The sequence below is a fragment of the Macaca fascicularis genome, chromosome 20 (genome assembly GCF_037993035.2).
Source record: "Macaca fascicularis isolate 582-1 chromosome 20, T2T-MFA8v1.1".
Taxonomy (NCBI): domain Eukaryota; kingdom Metazoa; phylum Chordata; class Mammalia; order Primates; family Cercopithecidae; genus Macaca; species Macaca fascicularis.
In genome coordinates, this window is record NC_088394.1 from 74,303,397 (window position 1) to 74,320,347 (window position 16,951).

Below are 16,951 nucleotides of genomic sequence, written 5' to 3' on the forward strand. Positions count from 1 at the left end.
ACATGTGGGATGGCACCTGTGCGGCTCTGTTTTAAAATGATGAGTTGTAGAGTCTGTATACATAATTTAAAATACATTAACATTTCTGTTTTGCCTGAGATAAACTTGTACTGGTGTGATCAGAAGGAAGAATGAGGATTTGGGGAAGGAAAATTTTGAGAGCCATTTTACAGCATTTCAAGATTCAGTGATCTCAGAATGAATGTCTTCTGGTTAAACAAACGTGGGAGGATGGATGATTAGAGGGATGGATGAATGGATAGGTAGGTGGGAAGATAGATGGATAGACATATAGGTTGGAAGGAAGGAGGGATATATGGAAAACTATCAGTTTATTTTATGGTGGTGGTATTTTCTTTCTTTTCCTTTTTCACTCTGACAGTCTTGCTCTGTTGCCCAGGCTGGAGTGCAGTGGCGTGATCATGTCTCACAGCAGCCTCGACCTCACAACTTCAAGTGATCCTCTTGCCCCAGCCTCCTGAGTAGCAGGTGCATACCGCTATGCGCAGCCAGTTATGTTTTAGATGCTTTTTTATATGGCCTATATTCATGTGTCTTTGTGACTTTTTGAATTAGGAGTTGGCCTGAAACAAGCCCAGAGAGGTAGACAGGGACCAAGTCATGGACTGAGTTAGTTGTTGCTATTCCTCACTGTGTATTTTTATTTCTCCTCTTTCTGGACACATAGCATGTACCTTCTAGAAGCTAGGCCCAGCCACGTGACTTTGTCAAGGAAATGGGAGCAGAAGCAGCATCCATCACTATTAAGTGGAAGTCTTTGAGATGCCACGTGCAGCTCACCACATTGCCTTCCACATGCCATGGAGGCTGTCAGTGTTACAGACAACAGAGGCTCCGTCTACCTGGGCCCTGGCTGGCCACGGTGAGCTGGGCCCACTGACCTACAATGATTGTGAAGTGTGAGCAAGTCATAATTCTGGGTTGTTGTAAGTAATGGAGATTTGGGGGTTGTTCCTTACTGAAGCACATCCTGATTGATTTAGAGGATCTTGTGAGCCATGCTAAGGAATTCAGACCGTATCTTACTGGCCACTGTGATGTACTAAAGGGTTTATATTGCCGATGAAGACGGCAGGCTCTGACCGAATAAGGCCTGAACTTTTGATGTTCTAGATGGCAAGTGCTAATTCTAACACGTGTTAATGAAAGTCATGGTTTGCTTGGTGGTGATGAAACAGTTCTGTGTCTTGTATGTGGTGATGGTTTTATGAATCCATACATGTGATAACATGTCTTAGAATTATGCACAAAGGTACAGCAAACAAATGCATCTCAACTTGTATTTGTTCGTTCTCACACTACTACGTAAACATACCTGAGACTGTGTAATTTATAAAGAAAACAGGTTTAATTGGCTCATTGTTCTGTGTTCATGTTTTACTTCTGGATAGGCCTCAGGAAACTTCCAATCATGACAGAAGGCGAAGAGGAAGCAGGCACATCTTAGCGGGAGTGGGAGAAGAAGTAGGGGAAGGTGATCCACTCTTGTAAACAAGCGGATCTTAGGCAAACTTGATGACAAGACAGCATGGGAAGGGGGTGGGAGGGATGACACTAAACTGTTTTTAACCAGTCCCATGATCCAGTCACCTCCCACCAGGCCCACCTCCAATATTGGGGATTACAATTTAACATGAGATTTGGGTAGGGACATGGAGCCAAACCACATCAGGTGACATCCCAATAATGACTGTGGTCTAGTAAATTACGTTGTGCTGATGTTGATTTTCAGGTTTTGCCAATGCATTGTGTGTATGTAAGATGTATATATGGGGGAAGCTGGATGATGGGTGTAGGGGTGTTCTCTTTACCAGTTTGGTCATGTTTTGTGAATTTATAATTAGTTTCAAATAAAAGTTAACAACAAAAAGATCATGAGTTAAACCAAGAAAGTGAATTGTTGTCAGTTGCAGATTCACTGCCAGACCTGGCAAGAAATCTCACCTTGGCAGATCGAGTCTCTTGTCCTCGTCTAACAGCAGTTCACCCCTCAAAAATGGGTTCCGTTTGTAATCTGTCAGCCACTACCTTCTTATTTAGAGCATGTCCCACTACAAATATTTCGATAAAGCTACTTAGTTTGTTAGACAATCGGAAGTGCAAACCCCCAACACACCCATAAACACATACACACACCCTAATTTAAAAGCTGCATTTTCCATCCCCTGGACTTACTGTATTGCCTCCAGTTTCTCTCCATTTCTCAGGATTGGTAGCAGAAATGGGAAACCTGATACCTAAGGTAAGAGAATTACCGGAATAACAGTGCGTGTACTTGAGTCACTATCCCCAGGAGCCTAGTAACCCACAGCTTGTGGATTAGTCTGTTGAACTACTTGATGGCTTGTGACCCCCTTTTCCCTTGGAGGCATATGTTATCATTTTCTTCTTATTGGTAGTGGCAGCTCTGTGCTTTATTTTGAAGGGAAGCGGGAGAACAAAAAGGAAACTTAGCAGTTGTAAGTTACTTATAGGGAAGACTGTATGGGCTAGTTGGCTGTGCTATCATTTTTGTTGAAATACTGCTGTGGGGTCACCATCTGGGAATGTTCTTCCTGTTTTATGGGGGAAATACAGACATGCATTTTTATAATCTGTAGCCTGCAGATCCCTTGGGGTTTTCCCTGGGGGCTTGGCTGAGCAGAACCATTTCTTTACCACCCCCTCCACAACATAATGAATGGCTGCCTTTCCTCTTGTGATACATTCACATTTCTGTAAGATTCTGCACGTGGCAGTGAGTGTCATGCTCCAAGTAAAAGGAGGCGGGGACCAGAGGACTGAGGATGAGGATGAAAGGTTACTTTGTTTGCTGACTCTGAATGTCAGCTAGTTGTGTTTATGATACCCCTCATCTTGGTGGGGGATATTGCCACATTTTACACTTTGAAAAAATGTTTAATCATCAGATAAATATGAGTTACTCAGACAGCTTGTGGGGTTCAGCTCCTTATTTGGGGCTCACACCTTCCACAGGGTGTGACTTCACTCAAGGGCTTTCACTCAAGCCCTTCACTCAAGGGCTTCTTGGTGGCGGTTTGCCTCTTTATAGAAGGAGGGACGTGTCCTCACCTTACAGCAGACTCTCCAGCTCTATTATTCCCTGAACTTACGAAACCAGCAACCCCTGTGTTGGCATTTTCCCCTTTTCCTAGATCAGGTTCATGTTTCCCCTCCTCTTTCCAAAATCTACACATTTGGGCGTCTGCCACTATTCCCCAACACCAGGAATTTAAATCTGTGTTGGCCAATTTGCTCCTGCCACTGATGTGCTGTTGGGGTTTGGACACATAATTTAATCACTTTCTACCACCTTTACTTAAAACTGGGCTTTGTGCCGGGTGTGGTGGCTCACTCCTGTAATCCCAGCATTTTGGGAGGCCGGGGTGGGTGGATCAGGAGGTTAAGAGATTGAGACCATCCTGGTCAACATGGTGAAACTGCATCTCTACTAAAAATATAAAAGTTAGCTGCATGTAGTGGCGTGCATCTGTAGTCCCAGCTACTCGGGAGGCTGAGGCAGGAGAATCACTTGAACCCAGGAGGGGGAGGTGGCAGTGAGCCAAGATCACACCACTACACTCCAGCCTGGGCAACAGAGTGAGAGTCCATCTCAAAAAAAAACAAAAAACAAAAAACAACAACAAAACAAAAAAACAAGAAAAACAACAACAGGGCTTTGTTAGCAGGCATGACTTGGATTCTTCAGGATCCCTACCTCAGTAATCTGGTCTGATGTGGCCTTCAGGGGGGATCTTTGGACATCACTGCCATCCGTCTATCCACTGTGCTGGACTAAAGCGCACGCAGACTGCCATTTCTTGCCGAGTGGCATCAGGGCAAGACTTTGGCACAAGAGACGTCATCTCTGCTAGTTAAATTAATTAGACAGCTTCTCTTCCGGACAGGATGTTAGGTGCTTATGAACGTGTGATCTGCTCCTAGGTTTGTAAAGATAGTAATAGTCATCTTTTACAGATAAGGAAACTGAGACTCAGCACTGTGAAATGGTCCAGAGTGAGTGTGTTTTCCAGCCGTCGCTGCCTGCTGTTCACAGCTCAAAGCTTAGGACTTGGGTTAGAGCCCAGGACTTGGCGGCCAAGATAAACCGGCTGCAAATACACTGCACATCTCATCCCAACTCCTGTCCATCCCTGAACAGGACACTTTAGGGTAGAGGATGTTCTCAGCAGTGCCATTTGCATCCCCCTTCATAGCCTTATAGGTATCATGTTATCCTCCTTAATCTTAGTTAAACATCACAGTCTAGACTAGAAGTCCCAAGTCAACAATTTGTTTTACAGGATTCTTCTTACTTGAATAGGCAGGTGGCTTTTTGTCCTTTCAAGGAGCTAGGTCTAAGAAGTGATAGTATTGAATCTCGCACTCCGAAGCGCACCCAGATTTAAAAGTTTGGAGTGGCCCCTACACACAAGGCCAGTGGGAGGGGCAACCCGGAGATCTGTCCTTGCAGAATGATGCCATGAAGAACATGGCCAACGGAACTCCATTGCTTCAAATCCTGACCTCTGCAGTTCTCCTGCTTTCTTGCCAGGAGGGAACTTGGGCTTTGGCATCAGACTGACTGGGGGTCAGTTCTTGTACTCAACTTCTTGTCTCTGTGATCTCTTGTAAGATGCTGCCTTGTCAAATGGAGAGAACATTGTCTTTGAGTTGTTAGGAGCCTGAAGTGAGATGGTATGTAAATGCCCAGCCCCCGGCAGGCCCTGAATACACAGTAGCCATTATTACCGTTAGTATTCGTATCACCAGCATGTACTCCACCTACTGATAGAGTTTTCTGGGTTTACTAAGTCAGGGCTCTCTTTGAGATCTCAGTCCGTCAGTCTATTGGTATAAACGAGTCTTTCTGCTTTTGTACTTTATATAAAGGAGTTGTCTTTGCTTTTTTGATGCAGGTTTAGTGGAGATATTTCACAACCTGGATGGCAGCTTTTGAAATTAAGACATTGTCCATTGCATCTTTCCATGATCCAGGCCTTGTCGTGTGTTCCCCTCCTTACAGCTTTTTAGCATGCAGATTGAGAGGAGATAATGTTAGCCCAAAGCCCCTCTGCAAACTCTTTTGTGCGGCTGAAACACAGCACAACCCATGCTCCCCCACTCCGCCCCCACAGCCTGTAGGTTTAGCAGAATCCCAGCCTCACATCCTCCCCGAACTTGGCAGTAAAAGCCCTGTTCTTCCATTCATTCCTATGATTTATATTCTCTCTGGGCGTCTTATATTAAACAGGGGAATTCCGACATGTTCCATAACACATTTACTGTAACTTGATACCATGAACTAAACTTGCTGTTATTTATCATTTCTTTTTATTTTCTCTCATTCCAGCATAAAGCCAAGGTAGAAGCAATGGCCCTGGACCTCGCTCTGCTCCGTAGCGTGCAACATTTTGCTGAAGCATTCAAGGCCAAGAATGTGTGAGTGCTCCAGTGGAGGGTTATAGATCATAATTTCTTGCTATTGTAATGTCTTTATCAGATGAACACAATTGGGAGAACGCAAAGCTGTTGCGTTGTCTTGGCGTCCAAACCGGAGGCTCATTTATATTGGCCCTGTTAAGGTGAACCATATTTTCTTGACTCACAGTCACCCTCATTATGAGATGTGTCATCAATCTAATAACGGCTTCCCAGATACAAAAGGAGAAGACGCTATTAAAGCACTAGTAAAAGTGGCTAATAAAAGCTTGGCAATTGTAAGATGCATCCTGATTATAAGATTTTTGCAGTGCGTTTCAGAATCAAGTAAGAGTATATTTTAATTCTATTCAGGACCAAGTAAATTCAGTTATCTAGTATGGCTGGGATGTTTACAATCCAAGCACCCAAAAGACCTCCAGTTTCTAAAACCTTCGGTGATTTGATGTGGTACATGGACGTGATTCCAAAAAACATGGACTCACATTCATTTTTTTTTTTTCATTATTTTCAGTCTTTCAAAATTCCAATTGGAGAAAGCCTTAGTTAGGGCCTAGCATATTTTGATGCTATCATATGCTAGCATCCCTTTCTAACAGAGAAGGTTGTAGGAGAGAGGGAGAGAAGCGGAAGCGGGTGGGGAGACAGAGAGACAGACAGGAGGCCTCAAACCCTGAAACCCTGAGCTAAGGAAAGCGATCATGGCAAGCTACAATAATTACAATACTTTGTTTCCAAGTGTTTATTTTTACTCATATTTAGGGCAGGCAATCCTGGTTTCTCATTTAACATAGAGGTTTGAATTTCATTAATAAAGAACTTCATTTGTTTTTTTTCAGTGACTTGATTCAAACATGAGGATTAAGTGAATAATAGCACAGGTGGTGCCAAGGATAAGATAATTACACAAGAGGCACCAGAGCCACTGAACGTGGAGAGCTCTCGTAAATGACAAGCTGCCTTTGGCTTTGCTAGGCTCTGTTGGGAACGTTAGTTCTACAGTGTTCCAAGCAGATGAAGGATGTGAGGGAAGGGATCTTAAACCAGATATTCAAATGGCCCTGTGGGGAGCTGACCCCACGCTTTTGTCTAGTATCCAATCCTCTTTGCATCGCTCTGTCACCCAGGTTGGACACGATCTCGCCTCACTGCAACATCTCGCTCCGGGCTCAAGCGATTTTCCTGTCCCAGCCTCCTGAGTGTCTGGGACTACAGGTGCCTGCCACCATGGCCTGCTAATTTTTGTATTTTTAGTAGAGATAGGGTTTCACTATATTGGTCAGACTGGTCTTGAACTCCGGACCTCAGGTGATCCACCCGCCTCGACCTCCCAAAGTGCTGGGATTACAGACATGAGCCACCACGCCCAGCCACTCTACTTTGTTAGACTTAAAAAGTTTGCTCTCAGCTGGGTCCAGTGTCTCGTGCCTGTTATCCCAGCACTTTAGCAGACCAAGGCGGGAGGATCACGAGGTCAAGAGATCAAGACCATCCTGGCCAACATGGTGAAACCCCTTCTGTACTAAAGATAAAACAAGTTAGCTGGGTGTAGTGGTGCACACCTTTAGTCCTAGCTACTTGGGAGGCTAAGGCAGGAGAATCGCTTGAACCTGGGAGTCAGAGGTTGCAGTGAGCCGACATGGCGCCACTGCACTCCAGCCTGGTGACAGAGTGAGACTCTCTCTCAAAAAAAAAAAAAAAAAAAAGTTTGTATTCAACCTGTTGTGGTGGCTTACGCCTGTAATCTTAGCATTTTGAGAGGCCGAGGTGGGTGGATCACCTGAGGTCAGGAGTTCGAGACCAGCCTAGGCAACATGATGAAACCCCATCTCTACTAAAAATACAAAATTAGCCGGGCGTGGAGGCACATGCTTATAATGCCAGCTACTTGGGAGGCTGAGGCAGGAGAATTGCTTGAACCCAGGAGGTGGAGGTTGCAGTGAGCCGAGGTTGAACCGTGCTGTCTAGCCTGGGTGACAAGAGCAAAATTCTGTTTCAAAAAAAAAAGTTGACTCTCTAAGGCTGTTGCTGGAGTTAGCAACTGTCCCAAGTCCTTGAGGTCTACATTAGAGTCAGAGTCTTAGTGAGAGTTGCAACATCCCCTAAGTGCAGACCCCAAGGTGTCTTGTAGTAACAGTGAAATGACATCCCCCAGCCAGCCAGATCTGAGAGAGACTTCCTGTCTGTGTCCTTTGCAGTGCTTGGCTGTTAGCAGCTGCCACCCCTTGCCAGAACTATCAAGAGGCACCTCAACAGGCTGTAATACTAGCGTTCAAGACATTTGTTCTCTGATTGCTTCATCATTCATTTATCCACCTGCTCCTTCACTTCACACACATTTGAGGAGCACCTCTAAAGCCCCAGGCATTCTTCTGGGCTCTGGGAAGAGAGTGGTGGTCCTGGAAGCCACAGTAACCCCACACAAGCTATCACCTCAGTTGTCATCTATGATGGACGGCTGACTCCTCAAACTCATCTGTCTGTGGTGGTTTGGGAGGGAATGATGATGACAAGAACAGCAGAGGTAGCAGCTCATTTACTGAGGGCTTATGATGAGCCATACGTGGAAAATAATTTGCATGTATGTTGTGATTCAGTTCTCAAAGCAATCCTTGGGAGTAGATGCTATTAATATCTCTACTATACAGATAAGGAAAGTGAGGCTAGAGAGGATATATAATTTATCCAAGGCATGTGGGATGTAGTTAGAGGGGATGATTTAGCCTCTCCAGGGCTCCAACTTGACCACCATATTGTACTGTCTTTCATTTTATTTTTTATTTATATTTTGAGACAGGGTCTTGCTCTGTTGCCCAGGCTGAAGTGCACTGGTGCAATCTCTGTTCACTGCAACCTCTGGCCCCCGGGTTCAAGCGATTCTCATGCCTCATCCTCCAGAGTAGCTGGGATTACAGGTGCATGCCACCACAAACAGCTAATTTTTGTATTTTCTGTAGAGATGAGGTTTCACCTTGTTGGCCTGGCTAGTCAACTCCTGACGTCAAGTGGTCCATCTGCCTCGGCCTCCCAAACTGCTGGAATTACAGGCATGAGCCACTGTGCCCGGCCCTGTCTTTCATTTTAAATGCGATAGAAATAGACCCAGAGAGTGTGAGGGTCTTTTGCAGGGTCACTTTGCACGTGAGGTGACAGGCATGGTATTTCACTCCAGTCTGCCTCTTGTTCTTTCCCTGATAGCATGCGAGATCTCACATTCACTGCCACTGAATGACTTGCTCCAGTTCCTCTGTCAGAACGTGTTGGAAGTGAGCAGCTTTGCTGAAGTGAGCCAACTGTTACATAATAGGATCGTCTTCCACGTCTCAACTGGACCATTAGGTTTTAACCATTAAGTAGTTGGGAAATCATCAAGTTGAAGTGCCTTTTGTAATCAGCCACCTCAAAATCTTGGAGGAAACTCTCACCCATTTTTGCCCTAATCCCAGATTTTAGTACAGGACTTTCAGTTTTTAGAAAATACTTCTAGGTTGAGAAACAAGGGTGATTTTCCTGTTAGAGCTCTCTGTAGCACAAACCTCTTTGTGTCTGTCCCACGAGAGTACAGGATTTTACATGGCTTGGAGAAATATAGTGGTGGTGAAAATATGCATAAAGAAAGCGAGAGATTTTACTTTTGAAATGCTGCCAAAGTGAAATCTGTCATGGACAGGCAGATGACAGTTTAGTACTTGCAGGTCTTTCGATTCTGAGAACTGTCAGAAGTGAATTTAAGTGCTGGTGACTAGGCTGCCAAAGAAACACATGTAACTCTATTCTTATCACCCCCCATCTTCAGACATTAAAATTTCCTTGTGTGTAAAACATAATGACAAATGAAAGAAAGGCTGCCAGTTCAGAACCAATCTCTTTTCGCGCCGTTGCATTGTGGAGAGGAAAAAAAAAACCCTTAAATTTAAATTCCATGTGGGTGCTCTTATTTAATATACCGTTTCAAAGCCTGTATGCGATCACACCAGAGTATTATCAGGCTCTGAGTTCCTGTGTGTACTCCCTCGGTCCATGCTCCAGCTCAAGTGTTTCTCCACACTGGGATAGGCAGCATATTGTGTAGTCTTAGAGCAGAAAAGGTAGAAACAGATGCTTCGTACAAACACGGGTGAGAAGAGTGGCTCATTGTACTGTGGAACCATCCTCCATCTGCCTTTTGCAGGAGATGGGGATCAGCCTGTTCCTAGATATCTTCTTTTTATTCTGGGTGCTGGGAGGAGAGGGTGCAAAGGAGGCTATTGTAGAGGGAGCCCTCCTAACCATAACCATGATTGTGTAAACAATAGCTGCTAGCCAACTTGTTAGTTTTGTGCAAGGCAATGTACTAAGCTCTTATATACATGTATTCTGTCTTTAATTTGTTGTAAGAATTCTGGATGCTTAACCATGATTATCCCTACTTTACAAATTACTAGGTTGCAGTGCAGAGAGCCCAAGACACTTTGTCAACTTGAGCAAGTAGAAGATCCAGAATTTGAACCCAAATCTGTCTGAATGCAAAATGACTTTTTGTTACTTCTCACACTTCAGTCATAGAATTTTCAGTGTGGGTTTCTGTATTGGTTATGTATTACCGTGTAAGAAATTACTCCGGCTGGGCACGGTGGCTCACCTGTGTAATCCCAGCGCTTGGGGAGGCTGCGGCGGGTGGATCGCTTGAGGCCAGGAGTTCGAGACCGACCTGGCCAACATGGGTGAAACCCCACCTGTACTAAAAACACAAAAATTAGCCGGGCATGGTGATGCATACCTGAAGTCCCAGCTACTGAGGCACGGGGATTGGATGAACTCTGGGGTGGGCAGAGGTTGCAGTGAACCGAGATCGTGCCACTGTCCTCCAGCCTGGGGGACAGAGTGAGACTCTGTCTCAAATGGCTCCAAAATTTAGTGGCTAAAAAACAATGTAAAACAAATATTTCTATTGTCCCGCCTCTTTTCCTGCCTCCGTCTTTCTCTTAGTTTAGTTTGAATCAGGATTCAAATAAGGTCGATGCATTTTTAATCTTCAGGTTTTCTCTTCTTTTTGTTTTCCTTAAAAGTATTTCTTTTAATGCAACATATTTAAGGGACCAGGGTGTTCTCTAGAGCAGGGGTCCCCGACCTCTAGGCCACAAACCAATAGCGGAACCGTGGCCTGTTAGGAACTGGGTGGCATGGCAGGGAGTAAGTGGTGGGCGAGCAAATGAAGCTGCATCTGTGCTTAGAGCCACTCTCTGTGACTCTCATTACTGCCTCAGCGCCGCCTCCTGTCAGGTCAGCAACAGCATTAGTCTCATAGGAGCACGAAGCCTATTGTGAGCTGCACATGCGAGGGATCCGGGTTGCGTGCTCCTTATGAGAATCTAATGCCTGATGATCTGTCACTGTCTCCCATCACCTTCAAGATGGGATCATCTAGTTCCAGGAAAACAAGCTCAGGGCTCCCACTGATTGTACATGATGGTGAGTTAGATAACTATTTCAGTATATATTACAACATCATAATAGTAGAAATAAAGTACACAATAAATGTCATGTGCTTGAATTGTCTCAAAACCACCGCACTCCTGTGAGTCTGCGGAAAAATTGTCTTCCAGAAAACCAGGCCCTGGTGCCAACACATTTGGAAACCTCTGCTCTAGAAATTTCTGCAGTTTGTACTTTGATGATTGTATCTCTGTGGTATCTTGTAACACACTCTTCTGTCTCCTGAGTTTCCTGTGAAAGGGTAGATAACTCAAGAGACTCAATCAACTTGGTGTTTAATGTTTTCGTAAGAAGACTTCAGAGGCAGTGGTGTAATCGTCCAAGAGGACACGCAGGCCCGATCGCCAAAGCCAGTTTTCCTCAGGCCCGGCACGTCCTGACCTCCTCACTCCTCTGTCCACTCTCTGTTTACCCACTCCTGTTTTCATTCATTGATTCTGTTACTCTCTACTCAGTTTTCTGGGTGGTCAGCCCAGGAAGCCTCAGCCTCCTTCCAGATAGTTCTCCTTAGAGTTAGCGGCGGTCATTGGCCAGTGTGTCTCGGGTCGAATTATTTTGGGCATTACTGGAAAGTTCCAAACCAAAGCCTGTGGTAAGTTCCACCCAAACTGGCTTGGGAGGGATATTTTTGTTTAAACTGCATCCCTGGAGAGGAGCCAGACTTCCCACTGCCTGGCAGCAGTGGTGTCCATAGGAGTATGAAGAGCTGGGTCCCTTTCTAATCACTCAGACCAAATATTGGGGTTTTGTGTAATGGACTGATAAACAACAGTATGTTTTTATGGTGGCTTTGCACATTTTCCTTCCTAGTGGTAGCTGCTTAGTTTACTGAAAAGTTCATATTTTCACCAGGGCCTAGAAGAGTTAACAGCTCCTAGAGAGAAGTAATCTGTAATACTTTTTCTTCTTCAAAAAATGGTTTATGGCTGGGCAGAGTGGTTCATGCCTATAATCCCAACACTATGGGAGGCCAAGGTGGGAGCATTGCTTGAGCTCAGAAATGTGAGACCAGCCTGGGCAACATCGTGAGACCCTGTATGTGTATTACAAAATTTTTCAAAAAATGGTTTATAGTTCCATATGTGCCTGATAAAATAGACAACTGAATTGCAGTCCTGGAACTTAAAAAGTTGGTGACATCCCCTGAGATATTTATTACTTAGTTTTCAGTTACCGGTCAGCTTGTATAATACTGACCAACGGTTTTGATTCTTCCTGGAATTGATAAGAAATTCATATTAAAATACCCAAGTCCAAACGTTTTTAGAACTGCATTTTTGATCATGGATTTTTATGTCTTTTCTGAACTTTCTGTCTCCAGTATAATTTAAAGAAATTATACTTAAGCTGTGTCTCACTTGGAAGATAATATAGAACAGTGGTGTTTTTTTAATTTAAAAAAAGGTTAAAATAACGGTTTTCTATCCTTGCTTTACTTCTTAAACATTTGAGAGGAAAAAAAAAATCTTTAACAAGGTTATTTATTTTCATTTCCTGCTAAATTACTTTCAGAAGTTGAATCTACTAATCCCAGATATGATATTCTTGGATTCATATTCCAAATTTTGCTGTGTGAAATCCATCTATGGAAGTGGGTGGGCTATAAATTATAAATAAATTCCAAATTTTGTGGGATAAATTACCCTGAAGACCAACGTGTAAATTACATATTAATCTTTCTTTTTCTCCCTAGCTCAGTTTTAAGAATAATGTTTTAGCCAACATATCTGCATTACTCTTGGCTCAACATGAGAAATCCATTTTTGGTTTGCCTAACAGAAGATCACGTTGCTTTGCTTCTCTACACAGTATGAAAACCCAAAGAAAAGAAAAACAAAGGCAGTTTTTTGCTGTAATGAATGCTCTAAATCTAGCTCTTAATTATGATTTTTTAAGGAAAATTTTGAAAAGCCTACAAGTTAAATTTTTTGTGTCCCATACGTTTTCCATCCTAAGGCATTAAGAAATCATGCTGTGAAATACTTAGTGTATCTAGAAACATCAGGGAAGAAGCATGCTTCCCTCCTAAGTAAATTTTTGCCTTCTGAAACTTTTTCAGCATTCAATCTTTTTATATAATACTTTGAAAAATATTTCTGAAATAGATGATACACTCTCTTTCCCAAAACATCAAAGTAGGACCATAAAGGGCAGAGGTAGGTAAACTTTTTGTAAGAGGCCAGAGAGTAAACATTTTAGAATTTTCAAGCTATTAAGATCTCTATTGCAACTGCTTGCTTCTGCCATGGTAGCCTGAAAGCAGCCATAGATAGCATGCAAATGGATGATCATGGCAGTGTTCCAATAAAACTTTACAAAACAGACAATGGGCCAGATTGGCCGGGGGCCATCGTATAGGTCCTGGGCAAGGACCTATATGTCCTGGAGTACTGTAAAGAACATGGGTGTTGGGGGTCAACTGAAACTTTCAGCTCTACCACTTAATGGCTGTGTCGCTTTGGGCAAACTACTGAAAATCTCAGCCTCACTTTCCAAGTCTGTGTAATGTGGATTTGCACAGTGCTTTGCAGGTTGTTGATTATTGAAAATAGCCAGAATGCATGAAATTACCAGACACATCTCACTTTATGGAGCCTGGGACTATTGGTAATATGCATTTGTTTCTCATGTTGATCCTAAAATGATCTAAGAAAGGTTTCCAAGAATATATAGAGCTTAAGATAGAAATAAGAAAGCTAATTAAACAGGAAAAGGGGATAGATGTGCTCAGAGAGGAAGTGTGGGTCTCATAAGGGCTTTCACAATAGTTTAAAATGAGACGACAGATGTGGTGGCTCATGCCTGTTATCCCAGCACTTTGGGAGACCAAGGCAGGCAGGTTGCTTGAGCTCAGGAGTTTGAGACCAGCCTCGGTAACTTGGCAAAACCTTCTGTCTACAAAAATTATAGAAATTAGTTGGGTGTGGTGGTGCATGCCTGTAGTCCCAGGTGCTTGGGAGGCTGAGCAGGAAGGATCACTTGAGCCAGCGTGGTGGACGGTACCGTGATCATGCTACTGCACTTCAGCCTGGGCAACAGAGCCAGAACCTATCTTGAAAAGGAAAAAGAAAGAGAAGGGAAGAAAGAGGGAAGAGAAGTAAGAAAGAAAAATTGGGTCCAGGAATGATCTCTGCAATGCCTGGCAACCAAGAGAAGAAGGGAAATGAACTTCACATTGCCTGCAAGCTCTAGGGCGACAAGAGCCAAGAGAATTTATTGTTACTGTAGTGATGTTCCACTGAGGATCATAAAGTACTTCATTACTCTACTGAGTATTTTTTTTTTCTGCTCTTTTGTTATTCTTGATTTACACTGATGGAAAACCATGGACCCGAGGATGCTTCACAGTTTTCTTTTGGAGTGAGTGCTTAGATTCCATTTTGTTTGACATGACTATGTCTGTTCCTCTTGATTTTAGGCATCTTTTTCAGATGAGTTGCTGTAAAAGCAGCCTGCTATGGATAAGTGAGGTACACCAGCACACACTGCAAATACTAGGAATCCTTAAGCACAGTGGCACACCAGACCACTTCATCTGCTTCCTTTCTCCCCTCCTTAAAAACTTTTTTTTCCCTCGCCTCATCATTTATTCAGCACTCACAACAGTGCCAGGAACTTGGCTAGACATTGGAAATAAAGCTTATGCCTTCTCATATCTCCTGTACCTTATTTCTTTCTTGCAGCAGTTGTGATGCTTAGCAGTTTTTTGATAACTTTTTATGATGCCAACCTTCAAAACCCCACCCCTGATGGAGAGAATAATTATTACATTAATTAGGGGTCACTTAGCATGACATTTGTTGGGAAAAAAAAAATCTCAGTGAGCCCTTTTGCCATATTAAAAGTTATCACTGCCAAGACATAAATGAAAATGTATTGAATTAACCACACCAATGTTCACAGAATAAACATTTTTGATTTCCCAACAGAATCTTAGGTTTAACTATCACTATCATGTTTCATGAAATCAAACTGATATAGGGAAATTGAAGACGAAAAACCTTCCCTTCGAGAAAGAGGAAAAACCACGCTTTGGAGGGTAGATAAAAATTACCCCGTGGTTGTCTTTTCCTACTCCTCACAGTCCCACCAGTGCATATGCAAGCTGGTGTCCTGCCTTTAGCTATAGAAAAGAATGTTAATTATTGCTGGTGTTAAATAATGATTATGTAAAGCACTGGACTAGACATTCATCGGCAAAGTTTTTCTGCAAAGAATCAGATAGTAAATATTTTTGCTCTTATCAGCCAGACGGTCTTTGTGGCAACTATCATTGTTGAATACATTGTTGAGTGTTACATGAGACTATTGTAATATAAAAGTAACCTGAGACAACACAGAAGTAACTGGGTGTGGCTGTGTCTGAATAAAACTTTATTTACAAAAACAGGAAGTGGCTTGGATTTAGTATCTGGCCTGGCCGCTGTGGTTTACTACTCGTTGGACAGTAGCCCACAGACCCTTGAAGTGAAACTCATTTTAATAGTACCCTTTTTCATCATGAGAAATATATTCCGTTTTTCTTAGATAATGGGTTATGTTAGGTTTGGTCAAGGTAATTAAGTGTTGAGAGTCGATGTTGTGTGCCTAATTTGAATTATTTGAAGAAACTCCCCCATGATATTTAAGGGCTGAGAGAAGAGGAAAGAGTTTGAGTGGAACAATGTGCTTTGCTGAGCTTTGGAAATACTACCATACGGGGAAGCAGGTCAATAAAGTAACTAAGTACTGTTTAAATAATGAAGATACTGAAGCCCTAATTGGAGTATGGAACCATGTAATGATGATAATCATTGCTAATATTTATCAGCTATTTATCATGTGTCATGTACTGCTAAGCACTTATATACCATTCCATTTTATCGTTATAAGGACTCAAAGGGTGGGTTAAAAAATGGCAGAAGAATGGTAGTGTTTAATGGTTCAGTCTGGTACAATGATTAACCACATTTTACAGATTAAGAAATTAAGAACTTCAACCAAGTTCATGCTAGCTGGTACATAGTAAGGCTAGAACTTAGTCCAAAATCTCTTCTTCTGTTGAACTCAGCTTAGATAGTAGCTTGGAGAATCGTGTGTCTCATTTGGGAAATGTACCATGTAGAACACATTGTTTCTAAAGGAGATTTGTCCCATGAGTAAAATAGATGATGGACAGCCGCTGCCTAGTGGGACAATTACAAAGGTCAGTTCAAGGTTGGAGGAGATGCTTCTTTCAGTGAATTTTCCTTTTTCTTTTCTTTTTTTTCTTTCTTTTTTTTGTTTTTTTATTTTTTTTTTTGAGATGGAGTCTCGCTGTGTCACCCAGGCTGGAGTGCAGTCGTGCAATCTTGGCTCACTGCAACCTCTACCTCCCGAGTTGAAGCAATTCTCCTGCCTCAGCCTCCCAAGTAGCTGGATTACAGGCATGTGCTACCATGCCCGGCTAATTTGTATTTTTAGTAGATGAGTTTCACCATGCCAGGCTGGTCTTCAACTCCTGACCTCAGGCGATCCGCCCACCTCGACCTCCCAAAGTGCTGGGATTACAGGCGTGAGCCACCGTTCCTGGCCTTTCACCCCATTTTCTATCACCAAAGGGAAATCGTTTTGCTGAAATATGTGTAAAGGAGGTTAAACTCAGAAGAGATTCTCATCCCCTCAGTTAAGGTACTGAGACTATTTTCCACCCATTCAAGAGGGTGCTTCTTCACGGAGTTCGTTTAAGCTGAAATGGCAGCTGTTGACTCTCATTTGTGTCATCTTTATACATTTACTGCATATGTCACTGTCCATTTCCCCCTTCTTTCTATTTGTCTTCAAAATGATGCTTATGAAGTAGAAGACGACCAAGGGGTCGTTTTGCTTTTTACACCTCCAAATTGATGGCGTGATCACTGTCAAATGCAAACCCAGCCCTGACCCTGTCCTGTTTGGCAATGTCCTGCTGTCTGACCTGCACATAGCTACACTTCCTGCTGTGGCCCACCCGGGCCTTCGGAATCTGATCCCTTCTCCCCTGTCACCTGTGGCC

The 16,951-nt window shown here is 43.1% G+C and overlaps 1 protein-coding gene across 6 annotated transcripts in view; it reads left to right on the forward strand.

The window, feature by feature from the left end:
* The window catches only part of WWOX (WW domain containing oxidoreductase), a 1,124,793-nt gene that overhangs the window by 292,513 nt on the left and 815,329 nt on the right, over positions 1–16,951 (forward strand). For all 6 annotated transcript variants that reach the window (XR_010583895.2, XM_005592616.4, XM_074026754.1 and 3 more), the window contains one exon: positions 5,375–5,463. Coding sequence is in view for 5 of the 6 variants with exons in the window: in XM_005592616.4 (XP_005592673.3) it covers positions 5,375–5,463 (89 nt within the window). In the remaining variant the exon portion in view is untranslated. The remainder of the gene's footprint in view (positions 1–5,374; positions 5,464–16,951) is intronic.